This window comes from Coturnix japonica, chromosome 6 (genome assembly GCF_001577835.2).
Source record: "Coturnix japonica isolate 7356 chromosome 6, Coturnix japonica 2.1, whole genome shotgun sequence".
NCBI lineage: Eukaryota > Metazoa > Chordata > Aves > Galliformes > Phasianidae > Coturnix > Coturnix japonica.
In genome coordinates, this window is record NC_029521.1 from 19326387 (window position 1) to 19346565 (window position 20179).

At 50.8% G+C, this 20179-nt stretch overlaps 1 protein-coding gene across 12 annotated transcripts in view; it reads left to right on the plus strand.

Moving 5' to 3' along the window:
* Window positions 1-20179, plus strand: part of HPSE2 (heparanase 2 (inactive)) — an 84445-nt gene that overhangs the window by 6476 nt on the left and 57790 nt on the right. For 9 of the 12 annotated variants that reach the window (XM_032445574.1, XM_015867085.2, XM_015867095.2 and 6 more), the window contains 3 exons: window positions 1695-1864; window positions 2721-2878; window positions 10755-10916. In XM_032445574.1, coding sequence (XP_032301465.1) covers window positions 1695-1864; window positions 2721-2878; window positions 10755-10916 — 490 coding nt within the window. Of the gene's footprint in view, window positions 1-1485; window positions 1865-1934; window positions 2315-2720; window positions 2879-10754; window positions 10917-20179 lie in introns of those variants that run through there. The other 3 variants (XM_015867096.2, XM_032445575.1, XM_032445576.1) reach the window with 3 other exon arrangements.

Here is a 20179-nt window from a genome sequence, read left to right on the forward strand (position 1 = left end):
AAACAAAATGATAATAATAAACCCGAACAAACAAAGGAGATGATACGGGAACTCGTGCCCCTCGTTCGGAGGTGACCCACAAACCAAGCTACTGCAGCTCCGTGGCCAGCGAATTGCTATTGCAAACTGCTGCTGAAGCGTTCTCAGCAGAACGCAACTTTCCAACCTTAAATTGCCCTCTTCCTGTGCCGGGATGCCAGGGCTTTGCACAGCTGAAATTGCACGGCCCTTTCCCCCGGATCCTCTTACTTCCACAGCGCTCCATCCCCGCTGCCTGGCGCCGGGCACCACGCGCTGCTCTTTGTCGCCGGGTGCAGCGACGTGATCCCCGGCCGGGTCCCCCCAAATTCCTTTTCGTGCACCTTCCGCTGAGCCCTCGCAGTGTCAGGGGTTGCCTCATTCTCTCTCCGCTACATCGTTCCCCACCGCCCGCTCGGCCCGGGTCGGCCCAGGCAGCCCTCGGTGTTGTCTCCTCACATCGCTTCTCCCCGCAGTCCCGGCCGCCCCCGGCCCCGCACAGCTCTACCCGCAGGTGTGTGCCGTTCCCCCGCCACTGGGGCCGGGGCCGTGACCAGCAGATGGAGCTGCGGGCCCCGGCCCCGAGGCTACGGGCGCCGACGGCAGTGAGCCCGGCGGTCGCGGCGCGGCCCAGCCCCGGCGCAGCCCCGTTCTGTCGCCGGGCGGATGGTGTTAGGACGGAGCGCTGCGGCGGCAGAGGGCCCAGGTAGGGCGCGTTACGGTGCTCGCCGGCGTGTGGAGCCCGGGGCCATCCCGGAAAGTGTCTGCCGGCGGGGCGGGATGCCCGCTTGGGACGGGCGCTCCCCGAGGTGCGAGCCCCCACGGATCACCTGCTCGATGCCGTTCCCCGGCCGTCCCGGTCCTCCAGGCAGCGGTACCGGCGCGGTGACATCGCCGGTCCCATCGAACCGCGGCGTTTTTTGCGCCACCGATGCGGCCGTTTCCGCTCCGGGCGCGTCTTTCGTGACCACTCTCCGCCGCGGGTCGGACACCGGCGGGTCCCGAGGGCTACGGAGGAGGGCAGCCGCCGTCCCACCCCCCGCGGGCCGCTTCCCCTCTGTATCCGAGCGGTCCCCGTGCACCGGCCAGGCCGATCCCGGGGTTCCGGCGACAGGACTCCGCGCTCCCGCTGCGTCCGTCGCGTTCCGCGCTCAGCCTCGGTTGCCGCAGCCCAGCACCGCAGTCCCGAAGCGGACCACCCCGCCGCCTTACCGCTCCTTGCTGCCGAGCTCCCCGGGGTGCCGAGCTCCGATCCGATTCGGCCCTTCCGGGAGCCGGGGCGAAGCGAAGCTCGGAGCCGGCGGGTCTCGGGAGGGCCCCGAGCCGAGGGGGTTAAACCAGGAGCCTCCCCTTACCTTCAAAAAGTTAAAAATGTCTGGAGCCTGCATCTCTTAAAGGGGCGGTGCTGGCTGCAAGGAGTCTTGGCACCGGCTGCGAGAAAGGCTGGTCAGGGGCGTGAGTTCCCCTCCACCAGCACCAAAACATTGCAAAAAAAGGCAGAGCGCCCCACACTTTAGATAAGGACAATTAGCCACCAGCGAGCCCCTGCAGACAGCGAGTTAATTAGGGGTTTCCTGCTCTCCGGCATGCCCTGTCCCAGCTCCTGCCCCCCCGGGCTCCTAGCGCTGATGGCACCTGGGCTGGCCCTCATGGCCACCTTCTCTCTGCCCTCCCAGGCCGGGGACAGGAGAGCGCTGCCGGTGGAGAAATCTCCAGGTGTGAAGGGAAGGACTCTCATTCTCCTTGATGTCAACACCAAGAGCCCTGTCAGGATAATCAGTGAGAATTTCCTCTCCCTGCAGCTGGACCCCTCCATCATTCATGATGGCTGGCTCGATTTCTTAAGGTAAGGCGGGAGCCCCCCCGGCGCCCTCCCCGTGCCGCCCACCCCGCCGGGCTCCGCGCTGCCCGCGGCGCTCGTTGAGGCGGAGGGAGCGAGGCCATGGTTTCCATTAAGATGCACATGTTTGCAATGGAGAAAGCATTTCGGAGACTTATCAGTTATGACTGCAAAAATGTCGTGCTCCCCTCCGCTCCAACAACAACAACAACAAGGAAAAAAAAAAAAAAAAAAAAAAAGGAAAAAAAAAAGAAAAAAAATAAGAAGCAGCACAATATGGGGCCGAGGCAGCGCAGGGTGAAAAAGCCCTGCACCAGGAACCCGCAGCAACGGGAGTCGGCCAGCTCCTCCGAACCCCGCGTTCCCCGAGGGCAGAGCCAGGCTGCGCGTGGCTTTGGGTGCCCTGCTCAGCGGCCTGGAGGCACCGGGCCGGGCGGAGCGCACCGGTCCTGCCGGGTAAGTCGGGAAGGAAGAGCGGGTCCTCGCTCCGAGGGTCCCGGTCGGTGCCGTCTGTACCCCAGGGAGCCGGGACCCGGTGCCTCCGTTGCACTTGTCCGGGGGGCTCCGGGGGGGCAGAGCCGGGGTTCGCCGGCCTCCGGGCCCCGCTGCCAGCGGGCGGGGCGGCCCCGGTCCCGCTCCCGAGGTTGAACAGTAGAGCCCCGCAGCCGGGCGCTGCTGAGCGGTGCCCGCGCTGTACCGCGCTATGCTACGCGGTGCCGAACCGTGCCGCGCCGGGTGGGGCAGCCGGGCCGCGGTGAGAGCTCCGGATCCCCGCACCGCGCTCCCTTCCCCCTCTGCGACCGCCGGGCCCTCTCCGCACCGTCCCCGTCCCGTAGCTCTCAGCCCGCTCTCCTCCCCGCAGCTCCCGGCGGCTGGTGACCCTGGCGCGGGGCCTGGCCCCCGCCTTCCTGCGCTTCGCGGGCAAGAGGACGGACTTTCTGCAGTTTCACAACGTGAAGAACCCGGCCAAGAGCCGCGGCGGGCCCGGCCCCGATTACTACCTCAAGAACTACGAGGACGGTGAGCGGGGCCGCGGTTCGGGCTGGGCCGGGGAGGGGGGGGCGTGGATGCGGGGGCTGCGGGCACCGCATGGTCCCGTTCCGCTGCTCGGGCTCCGCGGCACCGGGCGCGCCGTGCGCTCCGCCGGGCAACGCCGCAGCGGGCGGGGGGCTCCTCCTTCCTCTTCTCTCCCGTTGTCGGTGCGTCCGGTGGAGGAACAAAAGGCCCGTGCCCAGCAGCGGCTGCGGAGGGGACCGTCCTCCGGTATCGCCGGTCGCGCCCCGCTACTTTTGCAACGCTTCTGCAGAGATCTTCCCGGAACCTCCGGTGCTCCCCGGGAGCAATGCCTTTCCCTAAGGACCCCGGCGTCGTTTCCGCTTTTCTCCGTGCAGCTGCGGCCCCGGGGCTCCCCGCAGCCCGGCCCAGCTCGGTGCCCGTCGGTGCCCGGGGAGCCGCTCCCTGTGCGCAGCGCCGTGCCACCGGGCCCTGCCCGAAGTGACGGCGGCACCGCCTCGTCCCGGCTCTGCCCCGCTCCCTTCCTCCCCGCTCTGTGCCCTCCTCCCAACGGTTCCGCAGCTGCACGAGAGGTTTTCACCTTTCGCGGCCCTTAATTCACACAAAGAAACCTGGCAGACAAGTCAGGGCCAACGCTCCTATTTTGAGAAGCAGAATATCGTGTTCGAGTGCAAGAATTTATTGATTTTTCTGTTTGTTTGGGTTTTTTTCTCCTCAAAAAAACCCCTTTTTTCTTACTTACGACTTAACAAAAATTAGCAGAAGAAATTTCCGTAAGTGATTTTCGAGGGTCGATTAATGCCAGACAGATCCCAGCGGGCAGGTCAGTGAAGCAGAGGAAGTTTTGCAGAGATCCACTCGGCAGCCACAGCGCTGAATGGAAAAAGCAGACGTGTTTGCCAGTTTTCTGATGGCTTTCTGTTCCTCTACGTAGTGTTTGATCTCAGCGAGACCAGTGTCCCCCAGCCCCACACGCAGGCAGGTGGCTGATGTGTGTGCTCCATCTTTGTTGAAGCAACCCCCATCCCATCACTTGGGCTGCCTTTTTTTCCCTTCTCATATCCGATATCTGGTGTAAGGTTTGCTGTGAGCTCTGCCTGCTGGGATGAATTTCATGCTGACCAAACCTGCAGCCATCTCAAATAGAAAAATTAAGTGTAGTGCGTAAAAGTGTGGACGAGATTCACACTAAACATCGGTAGGAATAAATTTCCCTGCTTCAGCTCAAAGGTCAATATTTCAACAGCCTGCAGGAGTGAACTTACACTTATTAAATGTCTTCACAACAGCTTTCATGTTAGGGAAGGACTGAAAGCTTTTGGGTTTTTTTGGTTGTTTTTTTTTTCTTCAGTTTTCCTCGTGGCAATAAAGTTGAAATGTAGCAGTCCTTCAAAATGAAGCTTCTCATAGAAGTTGTAACCACAGGTCTTAACTTTTCATCACTTAAATATGGAACAGAACCATTGCAAATGGGAGTGAGTGAGGGAGGGGACACATGTGGTGTGTATCAAGCATCAGTGTAAATCAGAAAGGTGTGGTAAAAAGGATTTCCTGCCTGGAAGCAAAGCTTTCTTATTTGTTCTCAAGATCTGTGTGCAAACTCCGAAGCTGGAGTTGTTGGTAGCTCCCATCTTTTTGCGCTTCACTCGGGGGATCCAGGTCTCCAGAATGAAATCCTGGTGCCACTGCAGCTTTCTTTCCCACTGCACTGGATCCGAGCAGCCATGTTCTCCTGTTGGAGCACTGCTCTGCTTTCTGTTCCCTCATCTACAGCCTATTTGGGACCCGTCTGGGTTCGGGGCGTGCACAAATGTGAGGAACTTTTGGGCTGAGCAGAAAGCATGGAAGAAGATGGCATGCAGTGCCTGAGCTTGGGGAAGGCAGCAAGCGTCCTTTTGTCCCCATTGCCCTGCCTATTCCTGGGCTGACTGAGGCTGCTTTCCATGTGTAATGCTCTTGTCCCCCCATCATCTATTTTCTGAAATTTCTCATCCAATCTAGATAAACAAACAAACAACAATAATAATAATTAAAAAGCCATGAAATGGTTAAAAGAGAACTCTGTGAATATCTAAGTTTGACCTTCCTGATTTTTAGTGATGTAACAAGTGACAGCTCCATTGTTTTCTGCTTTGAGTGTTTGCCTCTGTGCACATCCCATGTTTGCTGGTAGACAGCACAGAGGTGTATTGGTTCTGTTCATACAGGTACTGTGTCACTGTTGGTGTCTGTTTGGCAGGAGTTCATCACCTGACAGCAGATCTGCCCATCCCTGGCTGAGGGACTTGTCTAAGAACTTTCCTATGGGAAAGGGGTTGGTTGAACTGCAGGGTGCTGAAGGCAGCACACCCATATGTATCCTCTGACCTTTGCCAAGCGTTGCAAGGCCATCTAAGTGATCTGTCACATTAACCCCCGTGCACAGGGCACACCAGGTGGTTGCCATCCCGTGCAACCTATGCTTGGCAAGCTCAGTCCCAGCGTCTGCCCTGTTTGGCATTGCCCTGCCTGTGGTCTGTTCCCAATAGAAAACCAGTTTGTCACACACCGAGCCCTGAGGTACCAGGAGGTGGGGCTGTAGGGGAGACTTTTTGACACTTGCTGATCGAGACGCTTTTGACCTGGGAGACTTTAGCCTCCCTTAAATGGAGTTTCAGTGTCTGTGCCCCGCTGGGCTGGCTTTCCCTCACCATCTGTGTTGCAACTTGTGCTCTGTTATCTGGAGCTGCTTCTCTCTGGCCATAGGCATGTGTCTGACCCCTGGGAAGGTACTAGAATATGTGATCTAGTGCTTGGTCTGCAGCAGACCAGCTTCTCCTTCTGCTGTGGGGTTGCCTACTGGATAATGCATTTGGCTGTCCTTCCAGCCACCTCATGCGTTGCCAAGGACCACTTGGCTCTGATGAATGGGACAATAAGAAACACTGGTCTCTAGGGAAACAGCTTTGAGCAGCTCCTTTTTGGGGCAAGCACATGGGGCTGTCCATTTGCCCTGGTAATGGTTGCTGGGAGCATAAATACAAAACCTCCTCTGAAGCTGAGTTTGCTAAAACCTGACCCGTGCTGCCCTGGACCCTGGTGCTGGGGTGTTTGGTAGGGTTTGGAGTCTCTTCCCCTGGCTCAGCAAGGAGTGCTTCAGGTGCCACCCCACAGCAGCAGATAGCAGTTTTGGACACCTCCTGGTGTCATGAATATTAGTTTCCCTCTACGCATATGTACTGTGAAGAGAAAACTCAAGGGAAAAAGAGAACTTCTTGGAGTTCTTGGGGATGCATTGACCCAAGTACCTCGGTGGATTCTCCATCCTTTTGTAGCCTGGAGTGTTTCTGTGGCTGATGGAGACCAAAGGAAATTTGCCACATACAGACAACATGGCCCTGTGTGGGTCATGGGAGGGAAGAGGGAAAAGGGAGCACATACATGTGCTGTAGGTAATGTGTTAATAAAAGGTACTGAGCCAGAATGTGTACAGACAACACATTTCAAAAGTGCTCTCTCAATTGCTGCTAAGTTACTTCCTTCTATTTTATGTCCTTTTTTGGAAGGATACTGGGCATCTGGAAAAATGGCCAATTATCACAAAAACCTGGGAGAAAAAACATGTTCCTCATGCCTTCATACTAAAAGGCAGATTTTGCCATATAGTGTGGGCAAGTCCATGTTACACTGTGTGATTCTGGCACTGGCTGATAGGCTTCATGTGCATGCTTTCATCTGAGGATCCCTTCCTTCTGACACCATCAGACACCTGGCATTATATCATGACCCTGAGCCTTGTGCACAGGGGAACACCATATCCCCTGCTGAGCCTGTTCAGTGCAGACTGCCTCTAGGTGCAATGATTTTACCTGGATATTAGAGCAGAGCAGTGAGGGCTCGGCCTTGTGCAGGGATTGCCCTTCTGGCTCCACAGCTCAGCCACCGGCAGGTGGATCCCAATGAGTTGTGTCATCCTCCTGTCTCTGTAAGAGGAAGCCAATAGACAAACTGCCTTCTGCAAAGTGAGGAAGGCACTATCTCTGAAGGAGATACTTCCAAAGTATATTTATCTCCATTTTTGGTTGTACATTTTGAACAGTTTTGCAAGAACCGTGTGTGAGAATTGCTTTATAACTGCAGGAAGTGGCGCAATCAGACAGAGAGCTCCTGATTATCCATTTGCTGGTGTATGGGTGAGACAAAGGATTCCTGTGGTTGTGTGTTTGATTGCTTCTACTAAGCATCTGAAATGCTCTACCAAACCTTACTAGTTTTGCAAGTTCAACACTTCTGTCTATGAATTAGAAGTGATTCATGCAAAGTAACGTGCTCGGGGGAAACACACGTGGCTTCCTATGCAACCGGGTTCTGAACTGGCTGTTGCCAACCAGGGAAAATGTTTTGAATTTATTATGGATTTTTTCAATGAATACATTTAAGGAAGTGAAGATTGAATCACTGTATTCATATTGGGAAAGAAGCCCACTTATGCTTCAAACACATTGTGCTATAGTGGGACCACATGGATCAGTGTAAAGAATACATTATGTGTGGAGTAAGGTGATGGAGGTGGTCAGGAACACAGCTTTCAGACATAGATATCAGCGTGTTTTCATCTTGGGAAAAATGACTGATGAGATGATAAATGCTATGAACCCAGAGGCATGTGGAGAAGATAATTTGGGAATAATTAATTCCTTGTTTTCATTACACAAGAAATAGGGAGCATCCAGCAGCATTATAATGTATAAAACAAACAAATACGATTTTTTTTTTTATCTAGCGAGAAGTAATTTCTGGAACTCATTGTCAGGGAATTTTCCTATATAAAAGAAAGGAATGAGACGAATCTGTCGGAGAATTTCCTATTGAAGACAGACACGATGAGGATGCTCACAAATGTGACAAAGCCGCCGCACTCGGTGCCGCTTTCCAGCTTCTTCCATTTCCTCTCGGTGCACCGGGGACCCCGTGGGCTCCTCGTGCCGCGGGGGCTGAACGAGCCGCAGCTCACCTGGCCGCCACACGGGTGTGCTCCCTCCATACCGCACGGCGGCTCCGGGCCCGGCTCCGCTCCGCCGCTGCGGGGACACGGTGCCGCCGGGAGCCGAGCGGGGAACGGGAGCCGGGGCTGCGGGAGCCGCGTTGCGGGATGCGCCCGGCCGTGCCCCGCCGAGCCGCGCAGGGCTGAGCTGGCCAAGGTACTGACCCGGCCCGGCCCGGCCCGGCCGCTGCCTCTCGAGGCGCACACAGCTCGTTGGTCTGACGGCTTTGGAAACCATTTGGCGTCCTCTGGGGCTCCCACATCTGGAGTTCTTCTTTCTCACTTCTGGCAAGAGTCGCTTGGTTTCTTGTTTTGCTGGGTATTTTTTTTTCCCCCCCTTGATTTTATTTATTATTTTGTGTGTGTGCGTGTGTTGGTTTTTATGGCTGCTCTGCGTTTTGGAAGGCTGTGTCCCACTTAGGGACTGCCCTGCCCAGAGCCCCCCGGGGGATCCTTCTCCTCACACCCCCTGTGCATTTCCCCTTTCTCTCACTTACTTTTAGATGTGATCACTATGAGCTTCCTGCTGGCTTTTTTCCCTGGATTGCTCTTGTTGAGTTTTCCCTGAGCTCCTACAGCAGCTGTGGCCTCTTCCCCCGGTGCTGCTGCTTCAGAAGAGAGGTGTAGAATCTGTGACTCACAGACTGGTTGGGTTGGAAATGACCTCAAAGGTCATCCAGTGCCAACCCCCCTTCCAACCACTACATAAGGCACTATGTCAGGTTGCCCAGGTCCCTATCCAACCTGACCTTTCCCTGACATCTATACTAGATGTGATCTCACCTCCTCACCTGCACTGTGGGTCTGGATAAACAGTAATCAGGTTCTTTGGGAATCCCATATCCCATGCTTCTACCCATTGTTGAAGCTGGAGCAATGTTGGATATGGGGTCCACCTCCAGTTTTAGGTCTTGGGCAAATCCCTTGGGTCCTTAGCTGTGAGAAGCAAGGACCCTGCATGCTCGCCTCTGCATCCTGCTCATGTACAGTAGAAGCTTTCTGGGAAGCCCATGAAACTGGCTGCCAGAAGAGCATCCCCACTTTCTGTGCCCTTCACATCTTCTCCATCACAACCATATCCCTTCCTTAGCACATGTTCGCTGGGATCTGCAGTCCCCAAAGAGGGAGGCAGGGTGCTGGATGTCAGGGTGCTGTGTGGGACCCACTGCCACATCTCCTTGCACTCTCCAAGGTGCTTCCCTGACCTCTGATAGCAAGGAGAGGGATCCTGGTCCCACTGTGATACAGAAATTTTGTTCCTCTGGAGAGGAGCCCATTCTGCCTTTTCACCAAAGCCATTAAAATTATTTTGAGGCCTTCGCAAACCTTACAGAAATGACTTGTCCTCCTCAGCCCTCCCCATGGATTTCTCATCCTTTGGTGCCTTCATCATCCAGCAAACAAGCCAGTTTGTTAGCCAGGCTCCTACAGACACTAAAATTTTCAGTGGCAGCTCCAGAGTCCTGCATCTCTTGGTGTGAGGGACAAATTAAGCAATAGCAGACCAGGTGATGCTGAATGTCTGTCCTGGCCCACAGGACATGGCCTGAAGTAGTTCCCTATAGCCCAGACAATGTGGCCAAGTCTTCCACCCACCTTCAAAGGGTGTTCACTGCCAGCCCAGAACATCACTTAGAGTCCAGGTTTGCAGAACCTGAGATCTGACACCTTAAAAGACGTGAGCATGGGTGCTGGAAAACACTTGTGCATGTTGGTGATGGGTTGGTGGTTGGACTGGATGATCTTAGCAGTCTTTCCCAACCTTAATGATTCTTTTCTGTGATTCTAACTTCACTGTTCCTTGGTGTGCATGACAATAGTGGAGCTTGAGTGTGTTTGTGGAGCCAGGCGTGCCTCTCTTCTGACAATAAGCTCCTTCAGAAATATCCAGCTAGATGGGAATAAAACCAAGGAAAGGGCAACCTCGTGATGCAAAGCCTGACCTTGTGCAATGTGGTGGAAGAACTCCAACTTCCATCATCTCTTATCGCTTCTGGCCGCCGAAGCTTTTGTAAGAATTCAGCACAACATATGGTTCCTCCGGATCCAAGCATGTTACAGAGTTTATTCAGCTCAGAAAATGGCCTTGAAAGGACTGATTTGCACTGCCCTCCTCCTTTTTAGGGACTGGCCACATCTTACTTGGTCCTTGTCCCCACACTGCTACCTGACATTTGCATTTCCCCAACCTGTGAGTTATTCTAGAAGAGGGAATATCATATTCTTATTCCACAATATGACTAACAAAATGCTCACATGGAGAGAAAGCAATTGTTAAGTAAGCTTCCTGTCTCCTAAATTGGATATCAAGTGTTACAAGTTTAAAGAGACCTGCTTAGAGAGCTGTAAGCCATACTGACCCAGCTCCAGCAGTGAGCATACACAGGGCAAGAGCAAGCCTTCTTCACCTCCTTTGACAAGCAGTGGTAGACAGAAGCTAAGGATCACTAGAATGGGATTTAGTCTTTTCTCATTATTTAGCGGCAAGTACACCAACAACAGGGTCATAACATGTATGCTGGGATTCTTTTGCACTTTCCTACCAGAGAGAGGTTATAATTTTAAGAGATTAGCTTCCATTGAAAGAGATCAGCATCCATCAGTGATGGATAGAAGGGGCAGTAGGTTGTGTGAGCCTATTCAAGGCAATGATGTGAGCTTACAGTGGGAGAAAAGGAGACTTAAGCAGAGGAACCTCACTGGGCAGGTAGATCCAAGGGGCTTTAACCCTTTTTTTTGGGTTGCTCATGCTGAGTGATGGTTGTGTGGCTGTCGTGTTGGCTGGTTCTATCCATGCGTCTGGTGACAATGAAAGCTGAGGTTTGGCCATCTCCCTTTTTTCTTTCCCTTTTGCTATAGACATTGTTCGCAGTGACATTGCCCTGGATAAGCAGAAAGGCTGTAAGATCGCCCAGCATCCTGACATAATGTTGGAGCTACAGAGGGAAAAGGCAGCTCAGATGCACTTGGTTTTGTTAAAGGAGCAGTTTTCAAACACATACAGCAACCTCACATTAACAGGTAAGGCTGCAAGACCAGCTCTGGAGCCAGAAACTGTGGCTAGTTCTTGCTAACTCACAGCTTCTCCTCTATGTGAATCAGCATCTCTGGCTGCCTCTGCTTCCTACCAAGGTTATTGGGTGCTGGGAGGGAACAGATCTTCAGGAGATTGTGGTGGACTCACAGAGTCCCTGCATTGGGCACTCCAGATTTGGTGCCACTGGACAGAATGTTTCACGCAGTCTGATCTAAGCAGAATGCCACAGCACGTGAAGTGTTGTAGTGATCTCCCTGCTCACTGTTCACTTCGGTGGGGCTGCAGCAATTACTAAATTTGGAGTCCTTTAAGCTGCAGCTGATTTTTTTTTTATTTTTTTTTTTTAGAGCATGCACTTTGTGTGAACCCAGTAAATATTAAAGAGCAAATATAAAGGGATAATGGCCCAGACAGAGCTGAGAGGATACTCTTTTTCTGGCAACTGTTTGTATTATCCAGGGAACAGAATCTCAAAGGATGGAGGAGACTGCCACATTTTGGATACACATTTAATGGTGCTTGTAAAGGACTGATGTCTGCAGGCAGGGAGTGGGCAGGAGGACGGGATCCCAGCAGCCAGCAGTGTCCTCTCATAGCTGTCCTTATCGCTACAGCTGGACGAGCCACAGACGATGAGAAGGAGGAAGAGGCCAATAAATCATGCGTGATCCCCTTCCCCTCTCACTGGGTTCCTTTCCTGCGGAAGGCAGGGAGGCATCCATCCCATCTTTATGGGAAGCAGGGCCCCACGCTGGCCCCGCAGCCAGGCTGGGAAAGGGGAACGGGTTCCACACAGCCCTAGTGCTGCCACCCCAACCAACCTCAAGCCATGACAGCAGGGAGCTCTGTTCCCTCTGGGGACAGTGGCTTATGGCCTCTCGGGGACCCTTCAGAGAAGGGATGGCCACAGTAGGTCTGTCTGAGGGCTCAGTCCCGGGGGTATCAGGGCCAGGAGTGTGGCTGAACCATACCATTCCTGAAAGCCCAGCATTTAAATGGGATCCTCAGAACCATTTCTCATTCCCTGTAACGTAATCCACTTGGCTGTTTATTCCCAGTACAACTGCTGGAATCAACATTGTCAGCTTTTCCCCTGACAACTTGCTTACTTTCCACTAAACAAACTTCCCTTGAGAAGAGAAGCTGCTCTCCCCTATCCTCCTTCCCTCGCTGCTTCAAAGCCCCCGAGCATTGCTCACATTTTTTGCAGAACCCGCGGAGCAGAGGTGCTACCTGGTTATCAGCTCCGCTCTTACCCTTTCCAAGTGTGTTTACAGGAGGGTTCACAAGGGTTTAGCACCAACTCTCTGGGTAAGGGAGAGCAATTTCATTGTCATATTACCCAAGGAACTATTTTAATGTCCTTTAACTCCCTCTGAATGTGTGCAGAGCAACTTCATAATTGTTATGAAGTTTAATCTTTTATTTCATAGACATCGTCTGAGAACATGGGCTCTAGACAGCTAAGCATAATATTTAACTGGAACTCTACTAACTTGTGTAAATATTTCCCTTCCCCGTGATGGATCTGGTGTTTGGGGTGGGCAGAGGGTTGTACATCTGTTGCAGAAGGGCATTCCTTACCTTCCAGATTCAATCAGGCAGAGTTTGCATGAGGACTTCTTTTTGTTCTGCACGTTTCTGTGCGATGCCGGAAGGAGTCCCCAATGGAAGGGCTGAGCATGCAGGGATGGAGTGCCCAGAGATCTGCAAAAACAAGGGTTCTCTCCCAGAGGGATGTGCTCAGGAGCCTCTATGTCTCATGGAGCGTATGCTCTGCTCCGTGTGGCTCTGCAGACCCGCTGCAGTGTAAGCCAGGATGCACTCAGCAGTTGCACACAGTCCCCAGTGAGCTCCCAGCCACCAGGCAGGCTGTGCTCCTGCCCCGGGAGTTCAGCTGCCCCCAGCAGCAGGTACCTCCCAGGTAAGAGTGTCTTAAAATGCAATGTGTTTTCTGCGCTAAGACACAACTGAGACTGAGTGAAAGCAGGCAGGTTTTCTGGCTCTTACTCCTCCAGGAACACATGTTGTGCTCTGGCTTAGGCCACTTCAATTCCTCTAGACAAGCATGAGCTCTCCTCTGCTCCTGTCTGCAGTTTTCTTTTGCATCTTGCATTTGTTTTCTGTATGTGATCTCTGCAGGCTTACCGCACCTGCCTTCCTGAGATGAGTGATAGCTTTTGATCTGTGACAGCGCTCTTTAAATGCTGTGTAACATTTTGAGGCTTATTAATCTTCTCTGCTTCCCCATGCTGCTGGGAGATAGGTATCTTGTTTCACATGTCAGCATCTCCTGTGCTTGTGGGGCAGCTGCAATGGAGCGGGAGGGCACACAGAGTTACCTGCTCTGTGGAAACCACTGGTAAGATGGGGAAGAATGCTGGATTCTGCCCTAGGAGGGGGTGAGGCCACACAGATAAGTTTTGGTACTGTTATTAAATAAATTCCATTAAGCCTAATGGAAGAGGGAATCGCTCAGGTCAACAGACATATGTGAGAAACTGTCCCCTCCTGCACGTGCATGAAGTGTTAAGGGTAACTCAGCTTCCCAGAGTAAAAGGATGGACCATACATAGTGCATTTCCCTTTAGGAGTTCCCATCCTGAGGAAACAAAACAGTACCTCCCTTCTTCTGAACAGCAGAAAAGACATCTCCACTTTCTGCTCTGCCTTCTGCTTGTGGCTGCAAGGCAGATCACTTACTGCATGCGCAACGCTGTGATGACATCCCTTCAGGCCATCCTACCACAACACATCCACACCAAAAGGACAGAACAACCACAGGATGGGTGCTGGGAGCCCCCCTCCATTACCCTGTGGTACACAACCCCCAAAGGCAGGGATAGAGGAAAGGGCCCTTGTGTGTAGTGCTCCCAGCTGCACTGAGAGGCACGGGGGACTCAGACCAGTAGGGTCTGCTGAGAGCACAGGTGAGAGCTACCAGAGGGTACCTTTCACCATCTGTTTCCAAGTTGCAATCAAGTGCTTCACACTGGCATCCAATTAATCCCATTAAGGCCATTAGCTAATCCAAACTCTGCTTTAAGAGAGGTTGTGAGCTGCATGGAAGATTTTTCTTGGACAGAAGCTGTTTTGGAGGCATATGCAGCCAAGTAGTAAAGCCTCTCTGGGGTTAGTTGTAAGACTGCATAAGATGACAATGATGGAGTGGGGTGAGGATGTGTGCACCTGTTTTTCCTAGTGAAGAAATACGGAGCATTCTTCTGTGATGGTATGGAGTAGAAGCAAGGGCAGCATGTCTTCATGATGCTTCACAAACAAGCTGACTTTCAGAGGTATGGTTTTCTTCTCTTTTCAATAATGGTGAGAGTTTTCCTTGCTCTTTGGTAGGGAATCTTGTGGCTCAGGTAGAGCATGTGGAATATGTGTGTTTCCTGTGCTTGCGGACCTCCTCTTCTGGCCAGCAGTTGTGTGCATCTTGTTGAATGCTGTTGTGCTGGGGGGCAGCAGTTCTGGAGAAGGATGTGTCTGTAGGGTAGAGACCCTGGTGCTGGTGGGGCATGTCTGGGGGTTGTCTTTGCAGGGAGTGGGCTGGATGTGTTTTTGTTGCCCATGCAGAATGCTCAGCTCAGGTCCTTTTGCTGGTGTTGCTTTAGGTGTATATTTCTACCCCTGTTTATAGCTAGGCTTCACTGGGGACTTGTAGGACTGGAGAAGGTGCATCTTGTGAGACAGACTTAAGATCAAGCTGTATGCTCTCCCCTCCACTGTAGACCATAATGTTATTCATGTTATCCATAACATCACAATGAATGAATCTGAAAAGGACCTCAAGAGGGCATCTTCTAGCCTTCTCCAAGACATGTCAGCTGTACCTGGGCCCTGCTTGGGGAGGGGTGGCTGGGAAGCGGCTGCATTGCTGATTTGACTGGCTGGTACAGTCACAGTGCACCTCTGGGGGCTCAGAATCTTCATCAGAGCTGACACAGGAAAAGCAGTGTTCAAAGCTAAATATGCATGGAAAACTATGTCCCCGGGCTCCTCTCACTGACTGACACAGTGCACTGAGGTACTGGTGGAGGAGCTGTCACTGCGGGGAGGATGGCAAGGTTGTTAGTCCCTGTGGGGAAAAGAGGGAGAATATAAATGCTGTGAAACACTGTGATTTTCCTGAGGAAGGATCAGGAAAACTGCAATATGCCATGAAAGTGCTATCTGCACTGAGCCTATAGATAATGACCAGCAGAGCTGCAGAGTCCCTTTTTGAGATGGTTTGCAGGTGTCTTCTGAGATGTCAGCATCTGAACTGCAGGGATGGTGCTGGCAAACACACGCTGTAAAAACATTCCCTTGTAACTAAGTGGTTCTGTGTCTTTATCAGCTGTTTATATGAGCTCATTCTGAAGCGAAGTGGATGTTTGTTTTTGCTACGCGGCTTTCTGAGGGCATTTGGCTGAAATACATTATGTCCCAGGGCATGTTTGTGTAAAGCCAGCAGGCTGCAGGAGCCCAGGGGCTGGGCACCAGCGCTGCACTGCTCTCTGGGACATTGTCATTAACAGACCTACACAAGGTAGCTTTATCTTTGTTCTCACACCTCTGCAATGGGGATTCCATCCCCTGCTCAGCAGTCAGCCCCAGGGTGCTGCTATCATGGTGAGGCTGAGCTTTCTACAATCTCTTGGCTCGGTTTAAGCCCATTACACCATGTCTTCTCCTCGAGGATGAGCAGAGCAGCTCACAGTGCTCCTTTCCTCCCCACAGAAATCTTTTACATATTTGAGGCTTATTATTGTGTTTCCCCTAAGACTTTTGTGCTCAACATCAAACAACTGGTTTTCTTCTGCTCTTTCCTCATGGCCATGTTATTTTCAAGTTGAATGACACATGCGTGGTTGATTCTGCCTCTTGAGGTCCCTCTCAGCACTCTGTGTTTTATTTTTTTTATATTTTTTTGTGTGGCTCTGTATTTTGCTGTGTTCCCCTGGGCTCTCCCAATTGGTCTGGGCTTCTTTGAAACGTGTTGCCTCAAAATGAGCCCAGTGTTGTGGCTGAAGAGCAGCAGGATTATTTCATGTATATTTGCGTGACACTCCTGTCTGCATACCCCCGCACAGCCATGGGCTTTATTGGCACAGTACTGCTTGTTCATGTCTGCATTTTTGTGTACGGTTTCTCAACCAGCTGTGCGTTCCCCGTATGGAATTTCATCTAGACTCTATTTCCCTAATTTGCTAATTAAGATGTTTTACAGAACTAGAGCTGAAGCCTTGCAAAAGTAAAGGTACATAACATCTGTTGCCCCTACCTCGCATATGAGACCCTTTTGATACGTCAAAGAGAAAGCAGGTTGGCTTCATGTGATGTGCCTATTGCTTCCAGCCCTCCCTTGCAGATGGACTGTTTAATTTGATTCAACATTTTTTTCCAGGAATTGAAGTTATGTCGACTGGCCTGCAATTTCCTTGATTTTTCAACCTGTTGAACATAGCCACTATATCTGCCCTTTCCCAGCCTTCTGAAACCTCATTTGTCTGCCAAAAATTCTCAGAGATAGTTGCTGATAGGCCGTGGGCCCATTTAGAGACATCAAACTTAAATAATCTTTGTTCTGCTCTTACACTACGATAACTCAGTCTTACCCTGCTGCTTTTAACTGTGTGGTCTTGGTTATCCTTTTTTTGTGAAGTCTGAACCAACAAATGCATGGAAACATTTCAGCTTCGGCTCTGCATGCAGCTCTGCAAGCTGTTGGCTCTCGTGAAATACCTTTCTCGTGTCCCGATTTATACCTCCTTGCTTCCTGAGACAGCTGCAAGCCAACCCCCGGGGATGGCTGCCTTCTCTTACCCTAATTAGCAGTTTTACAACTCATTGTGCGCTGACTGCGTGTGTGTGTGAGAGAGGTCAGGGAGGGGAATCTCTTTCTCAGGTGAGTCTGTTAAGCAACACTTTGGCTTTCTCATTATCTGACTTGGCCATTTCTTTTGTAACTGTGGGGAATATGGCTTCTTAGGTCAAATTTAGGATTTATTAAATTCAATTTACCATCCCATTTAATGAGTCTCATAAGGGAAAATATTTTATAAATTGTGTATTTTAGAATCAACAATTATATGTACGTTATAACATGTAATGTCATTACCAGAACCAGCCAGCTCTGGGTGCCGCGTAGAGAATAAAGAAAACCCATAAACCTAACAGAAAACAGATTGTGGTGGGAGGGGGAGGGCTGACATGCACTAACAGCTTCAGGAGGGCTTGTGGCATTCGGTGGCATAAACCCATCTATTAACCTTTTCTCCCCACGTAGGAGGTGACGAACTCTCTGGTCTGCCTCTTCCCACTAATGGAGTTATCAAATGTCTCCTTGTTGCCACTCAGGAGCCTTGCTGTGCGTGGTTTCTCTGAGTGCTTGGCTCTCCCTGCACTCATTCGTATCAGTCTGGTGGAGCTTCCACCTCTTTGTGTGCCACAAGTCGTTTATTTTGCTATTTGATCAGAACCAACCCCAAGGAGCTTCCTTTCCTGTCCCCTTCCCATCTGCTCTCTCTGTTTCTTTCCTCCATGAGTTCAGTGCAAGGCTGTGTCTGACATCTTCCTTCCCCAGCCAGTGTGTGGGCAGTTGAAGGTCCCCAATTACCAGTGGGTTCTAATCTCTGTGATCCCGTATCCCAAAGTAGAACTCCTGTTGTAGTTCTGCCTGTCTTGTGGCCTTGCTGGACAGACTTCCATCCTGTTGATACGAGCTCTGTATTGTTCTCCCGTACGTGTATTATCTTGCACTTGGCTGCATTAAGGCACGCACTGTTGGCCCATGGCCATGCAGCCAATACACATTAGATTGCAGGGTAAGCGCACTCTGTTTTCTCCGTTATTTACTAACCTCCTTGTGCTATCTGCCTCATAGGATTTTATGTTTATCTAAATGATAAAATACCGAGTCATGGGATTGGAAGCAGGCTATCAGTGTTTTTGTCGTGTTGGACGCTCTTCTCCATCTAGTTATGCCAAATTATTCTTACTAATGCAAGTCCTTAAATCAAGTTGGAGCACCAGTTAGATGGGACTTGATTCCATATGACATGTGTTGGCTGGTAATTAGCTGAAACATGAATATGATGAATTATTGCTGGACTCTCATGTTAGCTTTTAATTGCTTAGTGTGGGTCTGATGCCAGGCTGCCTGCCTGCAACTTCCCAGGCCAGACAGACCTGCTAAGCACCGGTGTGGGGTTAGCTTTCTCCTACCCTTCTAGAATTACTTGGCATTCCAAGATTTATTAAAAATTAGTGTCAACAGGTCAGAGATCCCATTACTGCACTCAGAGGTGCAAATTATCTGGGATGGGTGACTTACCAGCGCTTATCTAAAGCAGATGTTATTTAACACAACTCTTGGTTATTAATAAACTCAAGTATATCACTGTCTTGTTAGTTCGTCTTTGTATATTTTTCCATAAAACAAAATGCATATTCGTTAGTCACTCCAAAACTAATGCTTCCTGATTCTGGAAGCCATGTTTGTTTGTTTTATTTTCCCCCTGTTCATGTCTTTATAGTGTCACCGGTTTTCTACTCTTTGTAATTCCCAATTGGTTGATGTATTTTCAGCTTTATGATTGTGGCTTAATCTGTGTGCTCTTTTTGCTGTCTATACCACTGCGTTGTTTCCATCCGGAATTCCCTGCTCTCATAGTGATGGAATAATTTCTTTTGGCAGTTTAAAACACTTAAATAGTTGTTTGTTCAGTATTTTTGACCCAACCATTTACTTTACATTTTTTCTCAGCCTGGAGAAGCTGAAGCACCTTGTGTGTGTATTTCTGGCTGGGACCACATTCCGTTTGCTCAACTTCACCAGTTTTTCTCCTGCACATATTTGGAGACACGTGTCTATATGGACAGTCTGTGTGTGGCTAGTCCTCTGTAATTTAAGAAAGCATTTCCTAGCAAACAATGACTTAGAAACAAATGGCTCTGCAGTCAGAGGAGGATCACTAGGTTCAGGCATATTTTCTTCTTGTGAAAAATAGAAGAACCAGTATTTATGTGCTGCTGGAAAGCTTGAATTAGCGCTGCGTGGCTGTGGGGTGGTTGCCTCCTCTGCGCTCTACAGGATGCATCTGACCACCCTGTGCTCTGTGGCTGTGCTGGGTCTTGGGGAAAACAGGAGAAGGGAGTGGGGCTCCCGCCTGTGCTGCTCGGTAGGGGCACTGCCTGCTGGTGGGAACGCGCCTGGATCCCAGGCTCTGCTCTCTGGCTGCTCGCTCTAACCCTTTTTCCATCTGTCCACAGACTCGTTATTTACTGCTTGCTCTGGCCTCTCTTCATTAGCAGCTCCTGACGCTGCTGGCTTGGGATGGGGCAGCCTTGTGGGGGTCGGGAGGGATGCATACTCTGCCTGTGTTCCTCTCTGTGGGGACAGCACGCACTGCTAATTGAATTCTATAATGTTTTTCTAAGCTGAGGAAAGGATCAAAGTCCTGGAAATGAGAGACTCTCTGAGTCCTGCACCAGGGATGGGTATGCTGGGGGTAGGAGGCGTGTGGAAAGTCATGGTTGAGCAGGGTGGGAGAAGAGCGAGGCTGCAAGGTGATCAAACAGAACCTCAGGTCTCTTTTTCCCCTCATTAGCTTTTATACTGGGTCACTGTGCCAAGAGACACAATCATTGACTTCCTTGAAGAAATGAGAGACTCCAGGGATTTAAGAATGTGATTTTTTTTAATTTTTATTTTTATTGAGAAGGTGGCAAAAACCAGAGGTTTTTGTAAGAGAAACCAAAGCCAATTCAACTATAATTCTATTAACTAATTAGAGTGGCCCTAGAAATGGAGCTGAGACTCACAGTCCCTTTTTCTTCTCTTTGCTGGGGCACTCCAAGAGCTGGATCACCTGGGGAAAGCATGTTTAAGAAATACCAGATGGTCTCTGCGATGCTCCAGCTGTGGACAATCACTCCCAGCCAGGCAATCTGCCTTGCTGTTGAAGCCCTCTAAAACTGTGCTGCCCATTTGTCATGCTTCTCCAATTGCAGCGCTCTGGATAGCTTCTTTTTTTTCTTGTCTGGCTCTTCCTTTCCAGTTTTTATCACCCACCCCCTCCATGAGCTAATGTAGTAACATCCCTTCATTGGCTATAAATCCATTGAAGAGCCATATATAAAATATTACTTTGTTAGGGAAGATTGGGGAACATCTGTTTTTTTACCCATAAGAGTCAGTCTCTACTTGTCTCGTATGACGATGTGACTATTTATATATTTGTAAAGTAAAAAGAAAGAG